At 35.2% G+C, this 20772-nt stretch overlaps 1 protein-coding gene across 1 annotated transcript; it reads right to left on the bottom strand.

Annotated features, from left to right (window-relative positions):
- Nucleotides 1-1740: 1740 nt before the first annotated feature.
- On the bottom strand, nt 1741-10271 carry LOC107591866 (homeobox protein aristaless-like 3). The gene is made up of 4 exons (XM_016281141.1): nt 9937-10271; nt 3799-4070; nt 2923-3048; nt 1741-2518 (listed from the first exon to the last, which is right to left on the bottom strand). Exons 1-4 carry the CDS (start codon nt 10262-10264, stop codon nt 2168-2170), a joined length of 1077 nt encoding a protein of 358 aa, XP_016136627.1. The 5' UTR covers nt 10265-10271; the 3' UTR covers nt 1741-2167.
- Nucleotides 10272-20772: the final 10501 nt, after the last annotated feature.

Below are 20772 nucleotides of genomic sequence, written 5' to 3'. Positions count from 1 at the left end.
CAGCCTCCCTTTCTATCCTCTATTGGAACCACATGTCAACTCTCTCCAAAACACGGCACGGTTCGCTAAACTGGCATTTAATGTGATCCAGCGTTTCTGTCATCCTCAATGCACAAAGGAAAGAAGCAGCAGGAAATGCTTGCCCCAAAGCAACTGTCGATCTGTTTCAATTTTGAGAATTAGGAAAATGAGAGAAGCTTTGAAAATCCTGTCACTGCAGCTTTTTTCATCTTGAACAATTTTGTCTTATGTGTCATCTAAATTAAGTGAATCACCCTGAAAGAGTGGCTGGCAGGATTGGCATGCAGTCATTAAACTCAGATGGAGCTGAATAACCCATGGCTGGGTCACAGAAATGCTCTCCTCAAGGCTGTTTGGCACTTGTATCAACAGAACACTTTAACTTCAGCTATTTCCCACAGGATTGGGATTCCAAAAACACATCAAACATGATCAACTGTAGCACGCCTGTTGTTCTTCAGAAGTTCTGTTCCTATGAGTGTCATAGTTGTTGTTAAAAGTCAATGTCACAGGAATTGAATGTTCAAAAAAAAAAAATGTTTTTTGTATTATATATATATATATATATATATATATATATATATATATACGTTTTTACCAGGCAGAATTTGAATTTGACTGATTCAACTAGTTATTTAGGCCCAGGTGCATTTCAAACCATGCAAAAAAAAAATTAATGCAATACATCCACTACATGGTCATGGAGTCTGCATTGCTTTTCAAGTAATGTTTTGATTTTTGTCCAAGACCCTTGAATTAAACAGTAGCATAACATGTAAGTTGATTCATAATTCATTAGGCATTGTAGTTCTGTCCAGCTGTCAGACCTCAGACCTAAGGTTGATGGAAAAACCTTGGAATCCATCATCAGTCTGAGAGTGAGGGGTTTGTGGTTTTGTATTAGCAGGGCTGTCACATGCTGCAGATGTATCGGGTGACATACGACAGCCTTTACATACAGCAAAACATACATTTAAAATGACATATTAGATGGCCATGCACTCTCTCAAATACAAAACGTTTCACCTTACATGTAAACGTTTATCTATACTAGCCTTAATAAATTGGCACACTAAATATTTTTTTGTATTAGAATTTTATGGGATGTTTGAATGGATCCAAAAGTTGCCTGAGCCTGTACAGTTATCTATGTTATATTACATATTCTGGATATTATTAAAATTATTAAAAATCTTGTCAATATCATAATTATTTTCATGGATGGTGGTATTAAAATTCTGTACAATTTTGTCTAAATAAATAAAAAATAAAACAATAAAAACTCAAATTAATAATTTTAAATGCAGAAAGTACATCTGGGCAGCATAACATTATAATGTTCAGGATGAAAAATGGGTGTTCTAAAGATTGCATTTAACAGTGTTAAGTTTTTAAAGATTACCTTTAAGTGAGTGTTACATAATGGCTAAGTTAATCTAAATCAAAAAATTTGAGAAATGAGCATGTACAAGTTGATATTTAATATAGTCCAAAAAAATGTTTTTTTTAATATCAGCTAATATGATAACCGATACGATACCAAAATATCATGCATCCTTAATTAAAATAAGCAATTAGCAACATAAAATGCAATCTATATGCAGAGATGCTTAAATCCTGCCATGATTTACCAGAAGCACAAATTTATTTTGTTGTTTTTAGTGGTGATGTATTTGAATGCACAAAGTCGGAAAATGTAAAATCATTTATTGACTGGGGCTACATATATGGGGCTAAACCACTGCATACACTGATACTATGAGATTAACATTAACATACTTAAATAAACATGTTGCACATCCTGTTGCACAAAATTACATAATTTTTACAATTTAAGTATCCCTGGAATAATTTTACATTAAGGCAAGTTGTGTGCAAAGCCCATGGCTCATAGAATTTCAACAAAAACACAAACAAATGAGATGCTTCCTTAGGGAAACAGATCAACACAAAAAAGTCCCGGCATAAAATGTTTCTTTGCAGTGAAAACATCTGGGAGCCTTCAAAAAAAGAGATATGTACATTGAGCATTAAGAAAGTGTCTTTCAGTTGTTGGTTTACGAGTAACACTAACATGCCGGTATGTGCAGGCATGCTAACTTGTTGGCTCAGTGATGTCAAGACAATCGCAGTTGCAGCTGCATGGTCATGTCGGCCAGGATAACAGGCTCCCCGGGTCTTTGGTTTTCATGCGCAGGGCCACCAGGCCTGAGGGCTTGTATTCAGACTCTGGTCCGGGCTCAAAGGAATGGGCCCCCAGGCTTCCTGGGAAGCCATGGAGTGAGTATATCCCATTAATGCTAGGGTGGTGAGGTGGGTGATGATGATGATGGCCTGCAGATGCAGACATACCCATGAGCCCTGGTAGGTTCCCGTGAGGATGGGGATAAGGGGTCATACAGGATGATGCCATGTTTTCCAGTCCCAAAACACAACCACTGGCTGCTCCACCTGCACCTCCCGTCCCCGCGCTGCTTGGCCATAGGTTATTTTGCATCTGTGTGGACAGAAAAAAAAACACACACACACACACACATACACACAAACATTAGTGACTTATTCTAATATGTATTAAAATTGATGATAATGTTTGCCTGTTATCTGAAAAAAAGAGTTACTTTGAAATCTTTTTAAAAATATTTTTACATGTAATTAACACATATACAAATTAAATGTTTAATGCTAGCCTGTGCCACATGGCAAGATTGATGGCATTACACCAACAGAAAAAAATAAAACGAAATTAAATCTGTGTTTCTGACAACAAATATAAATCATAATATGCACTACCTCCAGTCAAACCAAAGCAACTCCCCTGTGTGTGTTGAAATACTAGACAAAAACTACATTTTTGTTCTCAAGCTCTGTCTTATGCTCTCTTTGTGTTCTGTGTTTGTGTACCTGGTATGAGTCGGAGCGAGGGAGAAGGGAGATATCGTATGTAGCAGCAAAATGGTTTCGCACCTCTTGCATCTTCCCGTAACGCTCTCTTTTCCTCCATTTGGCCCGTCTGTTTTGGAACCACACCTGGGGAAAGAATATCCGTATATTAAACTTAATTATTGATTGATTTAAATATAGGCCCTGTCGAAATGGAACACTCTGCCTTTCAATGCATTCAATGCATTTAATAGATGAGGAACATTAATATTACTGAAAGCATTTAAATCTGTGCAAAGAAATAGTGTATGCTGTAGCATTTGAAAAAGGTTAGTATATTAACCAGATATTTTATCCATATTATTAATTACACTAAGTTTATTTTAAAGAAATGAATACTTTTCATTTAGCAAGGATGAATTAAATTGATCAAAACTGACCGTCAAAACTTTGACAATGTTACAAAAAAATTATATTTCAAGTTCTTTTGAACTTTATGTTCATCACGATTTCCACAAAAATATTAAGTAGTGTTATTAACATTGATAATAACAAGAAATATTTCTTGTGCACCAAATATTATTACAGCCTAGAATGATTTCTGAAGGATCATGTGACACTGAAGACTGGAGTAATGACTGCTGAAAATTCAGCTTTGCATCAATTACACTTTAAAATATATTGAAATAGAAAACAATTATTTAATGTAATTATATTTAATAGTATTACTGTTTTTACTGTATTTTTCATCAAATGAATGCAGCCTTTGTGAGAATAATATACTTTAATATATATTTTAATAATACCTATTATTTTAATAATACCAGTTTATATAATCTTACATTACTCTTACATGAATAACTAACAACCTGTCCCAGGAGGTGGAGTCTAACACACCTGCACTCTTGCCTCCGTCAGCTCCGTCCTCAGTGCCAGCTGTTCCCGTGCATACACATCTGGGTAATGTGTCTTCTGAAAGACCTTCTCCAGCTCCTCCAGCTGAAAGGTGCTGAAAGTTGTCCGGTTTCGCCGTTTCTTGTTCTTGATTGAAAGGTCGATGGAGTCAGTGATGGAGTCTCCAGTCAGCCCGTTGGACGGCTCTTTCAGTTTTCCACAACACTCTGAGTCTAGAGCGGGATATCCAAGGGCCTTGGGTACGGGCTTATCTCCTGCTGACAACAAGGCTGAATGAGTGCTGCTATGCGCAAAGTTACAGAGTTAGTATTTGCCACTAAATGCAGATCAGTGACCATTTAGTTTTAAATAAGCAAATGTAAATACTGTGCACAGGCTAATTAAACGTCATTTTCTGTGTTTGCTTTTCTTGTTTAGCCTAAATATTTTTCCTCACCTGATTTAGTTAGCTGGCAGGGCTAAATGACCTCAGACTAACCACAAACACATGTCAAATATATGTTTCTGCTGACAACAAGGCTGAATGAGTGCTGCTATGCGCAAAGTTACAGAGTTAGTATTTGCCACTAAATGCAGATCAGTGACCATTTAGTTTTAAATAAGCAAATGTAAATACTGTGCACAGGCTAATTTTCTGTGTTTGCTTTTCTTGTCTTCTAAACTGTAGTTAATGACTTATTTATGTTTAGCCTAAATATTTTTCCTCACCTGATTTAGTTAGCTGGCAGGGCTAAATGACCTCAGACTAACCACAAACACATGTCAAATATATGTTGTAATTAAACAGCAAACAGAATTATAAAGTTTAAAAATTAAATTAATACAAATTGCACAAAAAACTTAATACAAATTCTACAAAAAAATTAAATATGAAGTAGCACAACTTAAAGTACTTAAATATAACTTTGCAAAAAAAAACGCATATTGTTGATCTGTGATAAATTCATAGCAATCACTGTCTATGTTACTGTAAATGTGTAAGTTATTTTGTTCATCAACAGTGGTTGTGTAATGTACTTCCTGACTGTCCTGAAATCAGTGTCGTAACTTTGTTTTAAAAAGTGGATGGGACAGGGGAGGGGGGGGATTCATAGATACGCATTAAACATTAGTATTCCTAAACAGTCTAGTGCTAGAATTTTTACTATAAAATTATGCCTATGCCTGAAATAATGGTGTGCAACAGGTAAATAAAATCTAAAATATCTTTGCTTTTTATACATAGTTGACCATTAAACCAACATTGTACACAGAAAAAGTTTCTCTTTCAAATATTCAGTCTATTTTTGAGTATTCCACGAACTTTAAAAAAGTATAATAATAACGCACACTGTCAGCAGAGCTTACTGTTTTGATTAAGCTTGAAACTTGAGTTTGAATGGCTCGAGTTAAAATCAATTTTTGTAAGCTCAAACGCTTGCTTGAATAATACAATAAAAATGCATGTCATTACAAAATCCAGCTACTACAATATGATGGGTTAAAAGGTTATAAGAAATGAAGGAATTTTGACAAAAAAAAATTCTAATCACTATAATAATAAACATCATTCAAACAGGATGTGTTTGCTTTTCTCAGGAGAATATAAAGGATGAGAAGAGCTCTTTTAAAAGGAATAAACCAGTCATAGTCCTTTACCCTTAAGAGGGTGTTTTTTCTTTCATGACTACTTTTATCTAAAATAGAAACTTTTTATGTGTCTTCTGTGTTACAATTTTTCTTTTTTATCTAAAAGAGAAAACTGTAATGCAATATTTGTATCCCTAATTTTCATGAAAAAGAAACCAAAACATGGTGTTTGTAGTTGAATATGTAGTGGGATTCTCTTTTTCAAACATCTTATTGAGATTTCTCAAAAGTTGCTCAAGTATGTCATTGAACAAGAGTGATTCATTCTGTGCATGACCATAGGTCAATAAAATGATGCAAGAGTAAAAGCCTTGTTCTTGAGACATAATACAAAACAATTATTATATTAATAGTTTTTAATTGGCACATCTACAGTTGGCTCATAGTATTGTTTGACAATGACAGTGCTGTTTGGTTTCCTCACAAGAACTCCACTGTAATCCATCTGAATGAGAGTGAAATTATAATTTAGATGTTTCTGTAGATATTAAAAACATCTGACCTTGGGTCGTAAAAATCCCCAGGCAGATTGCTTTAAAGTTCAATGTCTCTCTTTGCTTAGAGATTAAGTAGTAGAAATGAATTATGGTTCTTCCTAATTTAATTTTCACCAAAACAGAGGAAACCATTTACTAGAGCTACATAACTTTAGAGTGATGGAATTATAAGGCATATAGGCCTATTTGATCTCTTCCAGTAGTACAAGAACTAAAGAAAATGCTAAACTCGGTTTTAGGAGCATGAGGCTAGTTATATACTGTACTGTGATTTATTTAGTGAACAATAAAGAGCTAAAGAACACATCCATTTCATTTTATTTGAGTTAAATATCTCCCAAAATGCCTCCACTGGCCTACAAAAGATAGATAAATTCATAAAGATTAAGTTTGTAATATTGTAAACATGACAAAAAATGGTCTTTCTAAAAATATAAAGAGAGTGCAATGAACTATCAGAAACAAGTTCGACGCTTTAACCCCGGCACATATGGCAGAAATGACCCTGCGCTTTCTTCCCTCTTAGCACGGCCAGCTAAAAGACAAAACAGGACTGAGAGTCTGGCTTTGAAATGTAGTATTGGCCTCTTATTATTAAAGTGTTGTCTTCAGCACTCGTTCGTTCCGACCAATCAATTCCAGGCTGTATTTGTTCGACACACCCCCTTAATGTAAGGTCCCCAATTAAAAGGCTGGAGAACATATAACTACTGGCTCAGCACGTCTCGTGATTTTAAAACAAATAGTCTAAGTTATTTTAGAAATTTAGAAATAAAATTAATTTAGAAATAAACTTGCTTGTTTAGTCATAGAAAAATGCCAAATATTGACATAATCGTTTATAAATGAAACGAATTCAGAATCCAAGGGCATCCTAGTAGCCTAAGTTCTCCAAATGAAGGAAAGTCAATATTCGTGTTTAAAATGTGTGACAGAAGAGTAAGGTAGCCTATTTAAACGCAAACAAGAATGACCAGGCCTCAAAACTGCGCACACTAATACATGGCGACAGATCTGAATGCTGTTTATCTGACGATTGTTTCTGACGTCGCAATATTTTATGGCCTGCTATATAAACTGAGACTTGCGGTTGAAATAAATTGTTCGAGCTCTATAATGAGGAAAGAAAACGTTAAATCACAACGGTTCAAAAAGGGATTTAACCTCCTGTTTAAATAGTTCTTTATTGTGCTAGAGCTTTATAAATGCTTTTTAAATCATAATGTGGCAAAGAGCGAGGAGGAAATGCGCTACGGATATTGTGAGCAGGTCTGAACTTAAATTACTAAGAGACGCAGCTCTTACAACCTGAATCATTCAGCTGTTATAAAATAATAATAATAATAATAACTTATTTATAACTTGTTATAATAGCTTATTTAGAGTGAATCATTTTAAGACCAAAATAATATAAATATATTAAATTATTAACTAAGCTATTTTGACACCAATTATACAAAATAATAATAATTAATTAATTAAGTTTGTAATTAGAGCTAGAAAAAAATAGAAAAATAGTTTTGAAGCCTAATAGGACCCCTTAAAGTAGCCTATACCTAAAGTGTAAATAAAATAAGTAATACAAATAACGCTTTATTTTGTGGTTATTTAAAACAATCTATGAACATTGCAACGAATACACGGATCTGACTTTAATGTCGTGAATTTTTTTTCATTTCTCCAAAGAACCAAAAATGGTTCTTAATAATGCTTAATAATGCTGAACCTAAAGGATTTTTAGGAGACATAACTTTAGAGTGATGGAATTATAAGGCATATAGGCCTATTTGATCTCTTCCAGTAGTACAAGAACTAAAGAAAATGCTAAACTCGGTTTTAGGAGCATGAGGCTAGTTATATACTGTACTGTGATTTATTTAGTGAACAATAAAGAGCTAAAGAACACATCCATTTCATTTTATTTGAGTTAAATATCTCCCAAAATGCCTCCACTGGCCTACAAAAGATAGATAAATTCATAAAGATTAAGTTTGTAATATTGTAAACATGACAAAAAATGGTCTTTCTAAAAATATAAAGAGAGTGCAATGAACTATCAGAAACAAGTTCGACGCTTTAACCCCGGCACATATGGCAGAAATGACCCTGCGCTTTCTTCCCTCTTAGCACGGCCAGCTAAAAGACAAAACAGGACTGAGAGTCTGGCTTTGAAATGTAGTATTGGCCTCTTATTATTAAAGTGTTGTCTTCAGCACTCGTTCGTTCCGACCAATCAATTCCAGGCTGTATTTGTTCGACACACCCCCTTAATGTAAGGTCCCCAATTAAAAGGCTGGAGAACATATAACTACTGGCTCAGCACGTCTCGTGATTTTAAAACAAATAGTCTAAGTTATTTTAGAAATTTAGAAATAAAATTAATTTAGAAATAAACTTGCTTGTTTAGTCATAGAAAAATGCCAAATATTGACATAATCGTTTATAAATGAAACGAATTCAGAATCCAAGGGCATCCTAGTAGCCTAAGTTCTCCAAATGAAGGAAAGTCAATATTCGTGTTTAAAATGTGTGACAGAAGAGTAAGGTAGCCTATTTAAACGCAAACAAGAATGACCAGGCCTCAAAACTGCGCACACTAATACATGGCGACAGATCTGAATGCTGTTTATCTGACGATTGTTTCTGACGTCGCAATATTTTATGGCCTGCTATATAAACTGAGACTTGCGGTTGAAATAAATTGTTCGAGCTCTATAATGAGGAAAGAAAACGTTAAATCACAACGGTTCAAAAAGGGATTTAACCTCCTGTTTAAATAGTTCTTTATTGTGCTAGAGCTTTATAAATGCTTTTTAAATCATAATGTGGCAAAGAGCGAGGAGGAAATGCGCTACGGATATTGTGAGCAGGTCTGAACTTAAAATAACTTGAGACGCAGCTCTTACAACCTGAATCATTCAGCTGTTATAAAATAATAATAATAATAAAAATAACTTATTTATAACTTGTTATAATAGCTTATTTAGAGTGAATCATTTTAAGACCAAAATAATATAAATATATTAAATTATTAACTAAGCTATTTTGACACCAATTATACAAAATAATAATCAATTAATTAATTAATTAAGTTTGTAATTAGAGCTAGAAAAAAATAGAAAAATAGTTTTGAAGCCTAATAGGACCCCTTAAAGTAGCCTATACCTAAAGTGTAAATAAAATAAGTAATACAAATAACGCTTTATTTTGTGGTTATTTAAAACAATCTATGAACATTGCAACGAATACACGGATCTGACTTTAATGTCGTGAATTTTTTTTCATTTCTCCAAAGAACCAAAAATGGTTCTTAATAATGCTTAATAATGCTGAACCTAAAGTGTTGAAGAACTTTATTTTTAGGAGTGTATCGTCTTATTTTTTTCATTTCTCCAAAGAACCAAAAATGGTTCTTAATAATGCTTAATAATGCTGAACCTAAAGGATTTTTAGGAGTGTATCGTCTTATAAATGCTTATTTTTCAGATGTTGGTGTATATATATATATATAAAGGATAAAGATAGAGATTATTATATATTTAGAACTTAAGTAGACGTTAATAAATGACATATTGAACAGGCCATTTCCAAAGTGTTTAACAAGTTAAATTCCAGATCGAACGAAATGCTGATTGACCGAAAAGACTAAATTAATACATTAATTAATTATTGTGCTGAATCTAGCCCATCTCTAATCAGCACAAACAACACCACCTTGCTTGCTGTGACATCATTTTAAGTGTAAATGTAATGATATATACATTTCCAATTGCCATATAATAATGAATGATGAATTTCAGTCACACGTAGTAGCCTACTCTAGTTGTTTTGGGCCTCTCAAGTGGAGTATTTAAAAAGTTGTCTAAACGGTTTGATTATTCCTCTTATTATGTCATTATTATTGTTGTTGTTATTACTACATAGAACCTACATCGTTTACAGTCTAGACGTTTGGAGGTTTTCCTCGCATTCAACTGAACTAGTTTTCACTCACCATTAGAATTAGTCTCATAAAATGACGAGTTCTTCTCAGTGATCGAAGAAGGTTTTTGGTCCTGGTTCATATTCTCCAAATACTTTGTATGATTTCCAGGCGAGGCGCGGGGAGTTGAAGCGCTGACGCCGTGCGTAAAGTCCGCGGAGCCGCCGTCAGTGTAGCGTCCCATAAAAAACTCATGTCGATGCGCTAGAGTAAGATGCGGAGACTTTTGGAGGTCGTCACACTGAAAGAAAGCGCCGGAATCATGCTCCAAGCCCGGTGAATTCTCCGGCGTGATCCTGTTTGGAGCCGAGGAGAAAGACAGACAACTCTCAGTCTCCATCACCTCGTCCCGAGCACGAGAGCGCAAACAGTGAACTAGGATGCTATTAACAGGGGACAAGTTAGTGTATAAGCGAGAGAGATGGCGATTTTTTCCACCTCTTCTGGGTGGGATTTAGAGTATCAGAAACAAAGATCCGTCAACTGGGAGGGAGAGAGTGAGACAGCGGTCTGATTCAATACGCCCAAAAATCAATCACGTGCGGCTCCTGTCAATTAACCATTAATCTACAAAACATTTTCTCTTAATAAAACAAATTGTTATGAGAGTTGGGAGAATGTGATTAAATCGAGTAATTGTGACTGGCTGAGCACTTATAACTTTAAATCATCAAAGGTAGTCTACTGAATCCAGATTTGTTGGATTTTGATCCAGGAACATTTTAACGCGAGACGCTGCCGGTCGCTGTCAGAACTCAATCAAAGCAGGGATCAACCCAGTATAAGAATAAAAAATAAACAAATCCCCTGAATGATTCCGATTATGATATATCACGTCTACAACGATTACAAAATTAAGTGGTTTTGAATTTACGTATTACTTTAAATCATAGGTATGCAACAGCTGAAAAGCCATTATGGTTTTTACCCTGTGGTAGGCTTTATAATTCAGAAATTACTCTGCGTTTTTGTTTTATTATCGAGATGTAATGCGATGTATAAGCACAATTGTAATAAAATACGCGGGAAATAAATCATTGTAATTGGATTTACATATGGAAACAACCTTGTGAAATAATCACAAGGCCTAAGCAACAGCAAAAATAGTAAACTGCCGCTGACTGAGATTTAAGAATTTTAGACAGGGGGAAAAACTTTTTATAGACTAGCCTACTATTGATATGTATTCCTATATTCTAGTCAGTGTTTTAAATTAAGATGTATGTATAGCCTAATACAAACCAAAGTCATTATTTTATACAAGGCAACATTAAAGTTATGATTATTTTTACGTCAAAAGGAAGTTTTCGAATATATCTTACATAACCCTAAACCTGTCACAACTACTAATTAAACGTATTTCATAGCAAACATCACATTTATTTCGTTTTAGAAAACGCAAACATATTTATAAACTACCAGATGAACGAATTCAGCGGGTTTATGGTTAGAGCATCATTAACGCACATTAATAAAAAGTATAGCCTACAAACGCTGATCCAGTTGCAACCCTGTAAAACACGAAGTAAATGTGCAATCTTCTTAGAGAATAAAGTTCATTAATATGATGATCATCAACTCACATGTTACTTCTTTCCACTTCTACTATAGCAAAAGCACAAAACGCCCATATAATAGATACAGGAAAAAACACACATAAAGCAACCCGCCATCTATCCAATGTACAGTATATTAGGATAGTATCACTTTGTTCTTTTTTTTTTGTAGAGGTTTGAATCATTAACGATTAATTTTAATAAGTCTGCTGTATCCATTACCTTTTTTTCTACTCGCTCTGTGGTTCTTAAAATACATTTAAAAAGTCCAGAAGAAAAGTTAAAACGTTTATCCTTTTATCATATTTATATATCGTTTATGTATTAAATTAAGTGACTTTTTGTTGGTAACTCCAAAGTTTAAGGCAAAATATTGTAAACTGCAGACTGTCCACCGAACTGATCCAAGCAAAAAATAAAAATGAATAAATAATAGTAATAAAATAAAATAAAACAAAATCACCTTCCATAACTTTGTGGAGCTGCTTGAGTTTGGACATCCAGAGATCAAAGAAATTCAAAACTGTTGATATTGACGTGGCAATTTAAATCTCTGCAAAAGATCTCTAAACAGAGAGCACTTAAACGACTCGCGCTGCTCTCCAAGATGTCTAACAGTTTTTTGGACATATGTAAGGCCGCATGGAGCCAACCTGACGGACAAGTGTGTAAACATCCAGTCCATTTGCGTCGGTCAGCCCACATAAGAACCGTTTCATTCAATGATGAATTCACCAAGCAAACAGACTTTGGGAATACGGAAGATATCATATCACTTCCTCTGATAAGTTGTTTTCTTGCACTGCAAACTGCATACTCTTCTGAAAACTAAAATCAAATACCGATTCACTTCTACTGGCGTCGTATATTCTTCGTCAAAACTAAACATAGGCTAAATCTCATTCTATCTTTTGAAAGTCAGTATAGGGTTTGGGTACACTCTAAAAAATGCTGGGTTGTTTCAACCCAACTTTGGGTCAAATATGGACTAACCCAACCGTTGGGTTAAATTTTTACGTTACATTTTTAACCCAAAAGTTGGGTTAGTCCATATTTGACCCAAAGTTGGGTTGAAACAAAAAAGGAACATTATCTGTAAAGAGTAGAGAGAGTAAATTATGTTTGCTACTAAAAAAAAACAAAAAAACATGCGTAAACCCATGAGCAAATAGCCCACATTTAAGCCGTGCACAGACGAGATGAGGATGAAGAAGAGAGAGTTAATCAAAAGGACATGACAGCTGTTGTGCCGAATTCTGCACCCCTGCCAGATTATGCACCCCTTCATTGAAGTCGCTACTTGATTGCCTAATCCCAACCAGACCCCTAATCTTAACCCCTCCCCCACACCTACTCCTAAACCTACCAATACTAGGGGATGCATAATCTGGCAGGGTGCAAATTTCGGCACAACAGCTGAAACATGGGCCAAAACTGGAGACCCTCTGAATAGAACAGGACCACCGCACGCTGTCTATGAAACTAACTACAGCCATTGATATAGGCCTACACGCATGTGCGGTGGAGTTTAGTAAGCGATTACAGAAAGTTGAGAGAGTAACAGAGATAATTCATTCTCAAAACAATACAGCTCGTTTAATGCAGCGAGAGAATGCGTGTGTAATTATTTAAAAATAATTACTGACTAGCCTATATATAGGCCTGCCTACTGCGGGGCAAGCTATGTGAATTCAGTTATTTGGGACACTTTTTGCCATTGAGATGATTAAGGCAAAATATCTTACCAATTGCAGGGTTTGGAGTTAAAAGTCCAATTACAAATGTAAAATTTTGTCTATATCAGTGGTTTGTATGCTGGTTTCAAACTTAAAGAGAGCACTCTTGTGCAGGCTATTAGAATGATTTTGTGTTTTTTTAAAAACCGCTTATGGCTACACTGGACACGACAAAGCGACTGCTGAAAACTCATTTATGCTTCGTGTCAGAAGTAGCGCTGGTGCGTGGAGTGCGTCAGAAATAGGACTGGGCATCAGTTTTCTGATGAGAATTTATCGTGTCGCATCGCGTAGCGCAGGCCCCATCTAGTCATTAATCGCTCAAATTTAGACAGTTTCCAAAAGTGTCATTTTTATAAAAGCTATTGGTTAAATAAAAAAAAACCTGACACTGGGATAATTCTGTCAGGGTCAGGACAAAAAAACAAACACAAATGTCAGGTTGGGTATCACATTTTAAAATATAAAAAATACATAATATATAAATATATATGGCACAATATATAAAAATGTGACACTCAACCCATTGGGTGTGACAACATGCCCCACGATTGTGGAATGTTGTAAACCTTTCTTTAACTGTACCCAGCTAAGGTTTGTGCCTACAGAATTTGATTGACTTTCAAAAATAATCCTACCATGAGAAATACTCACTGGAGAAAAAAGTGTGACACCTAGCCCCGCTCTCCCCTACTCTCTGTGCTTCAATACATCTTTGTTAATGTGAATACTGTAGCCTGTGCACCCTGGACACTTTTCTTGTGTGTGTGATCCAGTAGCCTCCGCCAAGTTTTGTGAATCTGGCTCATGGTTAAATGGCTGAAATCCCATAGAGAACATTTCACTCTAGCCTGAGGTGATGGTGTGTTCTTGAAATAAAAAACCCAGTGGAGAATATGTACTCCAGAAGACACATTTAGAGAAAATATCAACTCTAGTTGGCGGAATGGCCTTAGGAACCAGGAATTTGGTGTTGACAGTGTTGGAGTGCACACAACCACAGCCATATCATTTGCATTTGCAGAAAAGCAGACTAAAAGCTGATGCTCTCCTCTTCTTCAATAGCTTGCTGTTATCTATATGACAACTGGCAATGCAGAAAGGAATATGCCCTCCTTTTTTGATCAAATGGATCAGTGGCCATTTTAGAGCAAGGACTACAGAAAAAAAAAGTTCAGAATATAATGTAGTTCAGAAAATCATGTAGTTCTTGCATGAGTGATTGCAGCAGATCTCCTCCTCCTATGAATTCCAATTATAATCTACAACTGAATATATGATATGAGACTAAATTCTGAAATGGAAAAAAAGTAAAAAAATGCCAAAAGGCAAAGATATGAACCACATTTCTCCATTCTAAAGGTTTAATTGAGAAAAATACACTGTAAAAAATATTTTTTGAAGCTGTAAATTATTATGTAAGATTATTAGGCTTATGATATACGGGGCAACTTTTTGAGCAATGTTGCCGAGCAACTTTGGCTAATGTTGCCGTCAACGGGCAACCAAGTGAAACACAGGGCCCACGACTGATCTAAAGTATCCATATAGAAATTTGTTACCCATTCTCAAAGGGAAAGTGCCAAAGCAACATTGCAAAAAAAAAAGTTACCCGACAAAATTGCTCAAAAAGTTCCCCCGTGTATCATCAGCCTAAGAGTATATTTTACATAAAAATACTATTTCTGTCTTTCTACATCAAATTTTCAAGTTTATTTCAATTTTATACTTTCCATTTCTTTGTAATTAAAGTTTTGAGTTAAAACTGTTTCAAAGTAAAACCTACAACAAATGTATTTCAGTGTAAGGTTCATAGTCAATCCTTTATTAAAAGACCCTGATAACCTGAACCCCAGTCACCAAAACTCTGCAGGTTATAGATTAGGAGGAAACACAGGTTTCTGCTCAGCCATAAATCTCCAGCGGCTCTTTGGATTTCTGGTAAGTCATCAAACGGCTGACCCTCGCTCCTCCGCTTGCTGTGGCTTTGTGGCCACTCTTGTTTCCTGAACCTGGGGCGGCTGAACCTGTCCCTGGCACGACCCCATGCAGGAAATCAGTCCAGTCTGTGGCCCACGGTCACTCTCTCCCCCTCTCTTTTTCATCCAGTTCAAAGCAAAAAGACCAGAGTTAGATGTGACCCTTCTGAGACCTTCAATTCACTACACTGGACCTGCTATCATCCTCCATCTCCCTGTCAGATTTTGTGAGAAAGAAATAAAATATAACTTTTTCAGGGTTGCTCCACTCCATTAACCATGGGTGTGTGCCATTCAAAACCAAATTGAGAATGCCTTGTAAATTTTAATTCAGTTCCTGAATTTAAATTAAATTTTTGAATTGAGGCAGCAAAAAGGACACAGAACTGCAATTCGAATTTGAAGGTGGGATGTGGAATTAAAATTAATCTATCTATCTATCTGTCTGTCTGTCTATCTATATATCTATCATGTGTGTGTCTGCATTATTTGATGAAAAACTGTAATATTGTGAAATATTATTACATTTAAATAATATAATAATGTTAATGTTAAAATAATAACATTTTCTATTTTTAATAATTTTCTATAATTTCCTTCAGAAATAAATATTTTTTTTACTGTTTTTCTGATCAAGTGAATGCAGCTTTGATAAAAATAAGACTTTTAATACAAAACTCAAAAAAAAATTGTGTTTGATTTATTGTTTTTTTTTAACAAAAACTTTTTTCAGAATGCCATTTACAGAATTCCAAATTAAAATTCTGTAAAATTCTTCTTCCTGTCATTTCAAATCAAATTCCTGTGGGGTGTGGCTAATTCAATTCAGCTTCACTTTCATTAATTAAAAAAAAGGAGAGAATTTTTGAATTCTAAATTAATCAACATCAAAATACACACAGAGGTGCTTTTTACAGGTTTATAAGGATCAGGATATAATTTCATCAAGAGCATGCAGCATTAGTGTTTAAACAGGGAAACCACTGTGCTGTTAGCAATCTGATTCACACACTCTGATCATGTGTGGAGGTCTTTATCATTCCAGCCTACAGGTTTGCATTGCAATATGTGGAGCAGTAATTCAATTATGTGCCCTGCATGCAGAGAGATGATCCCATATAAAGAGGAAGGATTTTCCTCTGAGGGCTCTTTCTCTCTCTTCCTCTCCCTCCGTCCAGCAGTTTGATGGCCAGCTGAAGCCGAAGCTCTGATTGACAGCTGCCGACCCCAGGGTCATAACACATGACAGAGGGAGTCTGGGAAGCGGGAGTTTGTTTCAGAAAAGCAATGAAGAAGGGCCAGTCTGTATGTGTGTGTGGGGGACATTGGGTAAGAACAGACTGACTGTCCCACCAATGACCCCACACAATTTCGCTGTCTCTACAGACTGCATGAAAGCACTAAGAGATGTCTATATTACCAAAGAAAGGTGATGTGAATGCAATGATGATCAAAGTCAAATGTAAATACATTTGCTATAAAAAAGTTTATAGAGGGATTTTTAAACACTTTTATATCACACTCTATCAGAATAAAACGCATGTCTATTAATAGGGTTGTGGAAAAGAATTGAAGAATTGATTCTTGTTCAAATTCATGAGTTGGAATTGAATTAGTCGTGATCCACAAGAAGTTGAACTGGAATATGAATTAGGATGAGAGGAAGAGGAAATTGCTGAAAATGAATGGTGTTAAAGTTAATGGTGTTGAACCAACAACATACAGAACTACCACATTTTGCTATAAGTTTGATTGCATCATATAATAATTGCTGTTAATATTATTCATCGTCTGTTTTATTACGTCTTAAATTGATTTTTCCGTACTGCTGGTTCGTCTGGTCAGAGGAGAACTGGCCCCCCGACTGAGCCTGGTTTCTCCCAAGGTTTTTTCTCCATTCTGTCACCGATGGAGTTTTGGTTCCTTGCCGCTGTCGCCTCTGGCTTGCTTAGTTGGGGACACTTCATTTCCAGCGATATCGTTGACATGATTGCAAAGATATTATTTAAACTGAGCTGGATGATGACATCACTGAATTCAATGATGAACTGTCTTTAACTGAAAAATGAGTGTTTACTATTGTCATTTTGCATTATTGACACTATTTTCCTAATTGATGCTGTTCAATTGCTTTGACACAATCTGTATTGTTAAAAGCGCTATATAAATAAAGGTGACTTGACTTGACTTGACTTTAACGGGTGGTCGATTCCTAATGGTGTAGGAAGAGGAAATTACTTGATAGCAAAATCAAAAAATGCAACACAGGCAATGCATTCTGGGAAATGAAGTGTTCTTCCACCCTAGTCCACAAAAGTTAATTTATTAAATATGATGATGAAAAATAAATAAATAAATACAATATTCTATAAATGGCATTTTAAAAGAACTATCTATCTATCTAGCAAAAATTTCAAAAAGCACAGTTACGGTAATTTCAATTAATTTAATTTCTACTTCCTTAGATTCAAATTCAAGATGGAATTCTGCATTCTGTTTGAAACCTCAAAAATGGACTTTAGAAGGCATTCTCAGTTAAATTATTTATGGTTCACATCCTTGTCTACCCATATCCATCAGGCAAACAATAAAAATGTAGGTACAGCATAAAAAGCTGAGCTTATTTAGCAGGCCTGAAGAGTAACGTTCATGATGCAGTGCTCTTATCATTCCTGCATGTAAAGCTGAGTGATTCTAATCAGCGACATACCAACAGATCCTTACGTTCCTCCACTCTGACTGCAGGAATCCGTAAACAGGCTCCTCAACGAAACCATGATCTGGGTATCAGTTGACCTAGCTGCTGTGGACGCACGCCACAGCTAAAAAATAAATAATCCCTAAATGTGTTTTTACCGAAGGGGGGAGTTGGTGGCAGACAGTCTCTGTGACCTGTGGCTCTGATTCAATTAAAGGTGCTCACACAATGATCATGAAGACGTATCTGAAGCTCAGATGCTCAGCCATGGGATTTTCATTAGCTGCAGCCTGGGGCAGAGACTCTCTCAGATATGGATAAATCCAGAGTTGGCCAAGCATCCTACCATTACCTCTCTTCTGTCCCATGCTGGAGCTCTGTTCTAAAAAGCCAAAACATTCTTTGAGCACCCTGGGCCTATAAATGTAATTGTTCTGGTATGCAATTTGTACTGCACTTTGCACTAAATCTATACAGTCCTGTCAAACATGTTAAGGTTTTGTTTTTTTTTGGTTTTTTTAGCAATTCCAGATCGTCAAAAATATGTATGTCCATGGTTGTCTCTTCTGGTATCATTTTTTATTTATCATAACGAGAATGAAATCTAAAGGGTCACATTTTTTCGGCACACATCACCAATTTCCGAGGTCGTGTCATGACCTTTGCTAGTCGCTGTGGCCTTGTGAATAGTACAAACACAAGAATTATTCTTTTGATAACGCCAAAAATAATACCATGAAATTTCTGCGAGCTAAAAGCAAGAATAATTTATAGGCTTGTCCATGTTGTGGCTGTGGCATCATTCGTTCCTTCATGAATTTTGTCTTCCTAGATAAAAAAGACCCTTATTTTCGACACAAGCATTGTGGCTGTTTCATGAGTCATGCGTACGCGGGATAGAAAGAGCCCTTTTAAACTGTCACCGAAAAACGAGTGAGTGCTCATGTCCCTTCAAAGCATGTAATCCATGCCAACTTTTTATCTGTTCCGCGGCAGTCACCAGTAAGTCGATACGCGGCCAAGATTTAAAGTTACCGTTCGTGAATTAACAATCAGCTTCACTGTCACATTTCTAGTAGCCTAAAACTCAAATCCTGAATTCTCTTGAAAGCAGATGGGAAATATCGTGGCGTTCCAAAGACATAGACATTTTTAATTTTGTGAGTAAAAAGTATTATATATCATATGTATAGGCTGCATTCCTTATAGCATATCATTTATATGATTTTTCTAAATATTCGCAGTTTTTAGGCTATAAGGATTTGAAAAATGCAGTCTGAGTGTTGTAGGCAACTTTAGTTTACTATCCAAAGTCTGCTTCCTGATTTTTCAATCCCTATACAGAGAGATCTTAAATAGATAATATTTTATGTTCTTTATGGCTACAATGTTACAATGAATTGATTTGACTGGAAAGTTGAAATATCATTTTACTTTCCAAGGGCGCAAAATTAATAAAATATGAATCGAAATTATATTGTACATGTTTCAGCTAGTCTCGTAGTAAATCTTTTGGTGTAAACTCGACTTAAACAAACGCCCACCTGTCAGCAATATTGCTCCCCCCCCATTACGCCTCCATTGAGAAATGCTGGACTATTGATAATGAATGGAGTGCACTTCATTGTTATGTTTTAGGTTGTTTTAAATCACATGGAATTAAACGTTCATTGAATGTATTATTTTAATTTGTTAGTTTATGTTAGCTAATTTTTGTGTAGGCCTACATGCTTAGTTGGAAATACGAAAACATTGTTCAATATTTATAAAGAATTTATAAAGAAAAGTTGTCAATTGTTTAAATAAATAACCATGACGACCCAATACATTTAGGCCTACTGATAAAGTGTATAAAAAGCATGAAGGTCCATCCAGTCCTATTCAGCAAATATAACTGAATTAGCCTTAGGCTATTTGGTGTTCACAAATCCACCATTAACAAACATAATAAACATAAAAATAAAAAGTAAACATAAATACACCACTATAGTGATAAAATGAAATAGCCTCAAAGCTGTTCCGATATAGCCTTTCAAAACTAGATAGAAGTCTTTCAAACTCAAATTTCTCATTTCGATTTAAGCTCAATCTTCAACTAAAATTTCTCATTTTAGGCTGCAATGTAAACTATGTACTTTTTATTTAGTAGTAATAAAGTAATATAATTTTTTTTAATCTGCTAAATATTTTAGAAAAAAATAATTGATTTTAAAATAAAGAATGTTTATAAACAATTAATTTAGGCAAATTTGTCTGTCCTTTTGATTAAAATGAAAGAACAGCTTGGTTAATAAGGCTATTTGTATGAATCTATGAATTTGTATAAATAATTGTACATCCACGTATGTAACTGTTTATCTGTATATTGTTGAAAAAATAAATAAACGACTCCTACTGCCATACTGAGTAATACAATTTCTCTCATTCATAATTCTATATGCCTTTTTTCCTTTTTACTGTATAGACTATACGGCGCGCTTCCCAAACTAGAACCACAGACAAATGCATTTCGTGCAAATTAAATGTATTTTATGCTTGCTTTTAGAGTTGACGCACACACAAAAAACATTTATAATTAGTAATAGACCAGTGCAGTATAACTGACCCTTCGCAAAGACCCGCCCCCCTTAGTTACTGTTGCTACGTCCGACAAGCCATGCCGCGCTCACGCCACACATCATGTTCTCACGCAATGAAAAATGCATCGCGGAGCAAAGAGGAAACTGACAACGCGCCGACAGACAAGACAGAGCAGGTTACTTTTGGTATGAAACAAAGTCTCAGCTTTCATATTTGGTCATTTTTTAAAATAAATTCAAACAATAAATACCGTTTTGTGGCTCTTTAAATGGGTCATATGATGCGCTTTAAAATTTTCC

Source organism: Sinocyclocheilus grahami, unplaced genomic scaffold, assembly GCF_001515645.1.
Source record: "Sinocyclocheilus grahami isolate Dianchi unplaced genomic scaffold, SAMN03320097.WGS_v1.1 scaffold146.1, whole genome shotgun sequence".
Lineage (NCBI taxonomy): Eukaryota > Metazoa > Chordata > Actinopteri > Cypriniformes > Cyprinidae > Sinocyclocheilus > Sinocyclocheilus grahami.
This window is presented reverse-complemented; position numbering and strand designations above follow the sequence as displayed.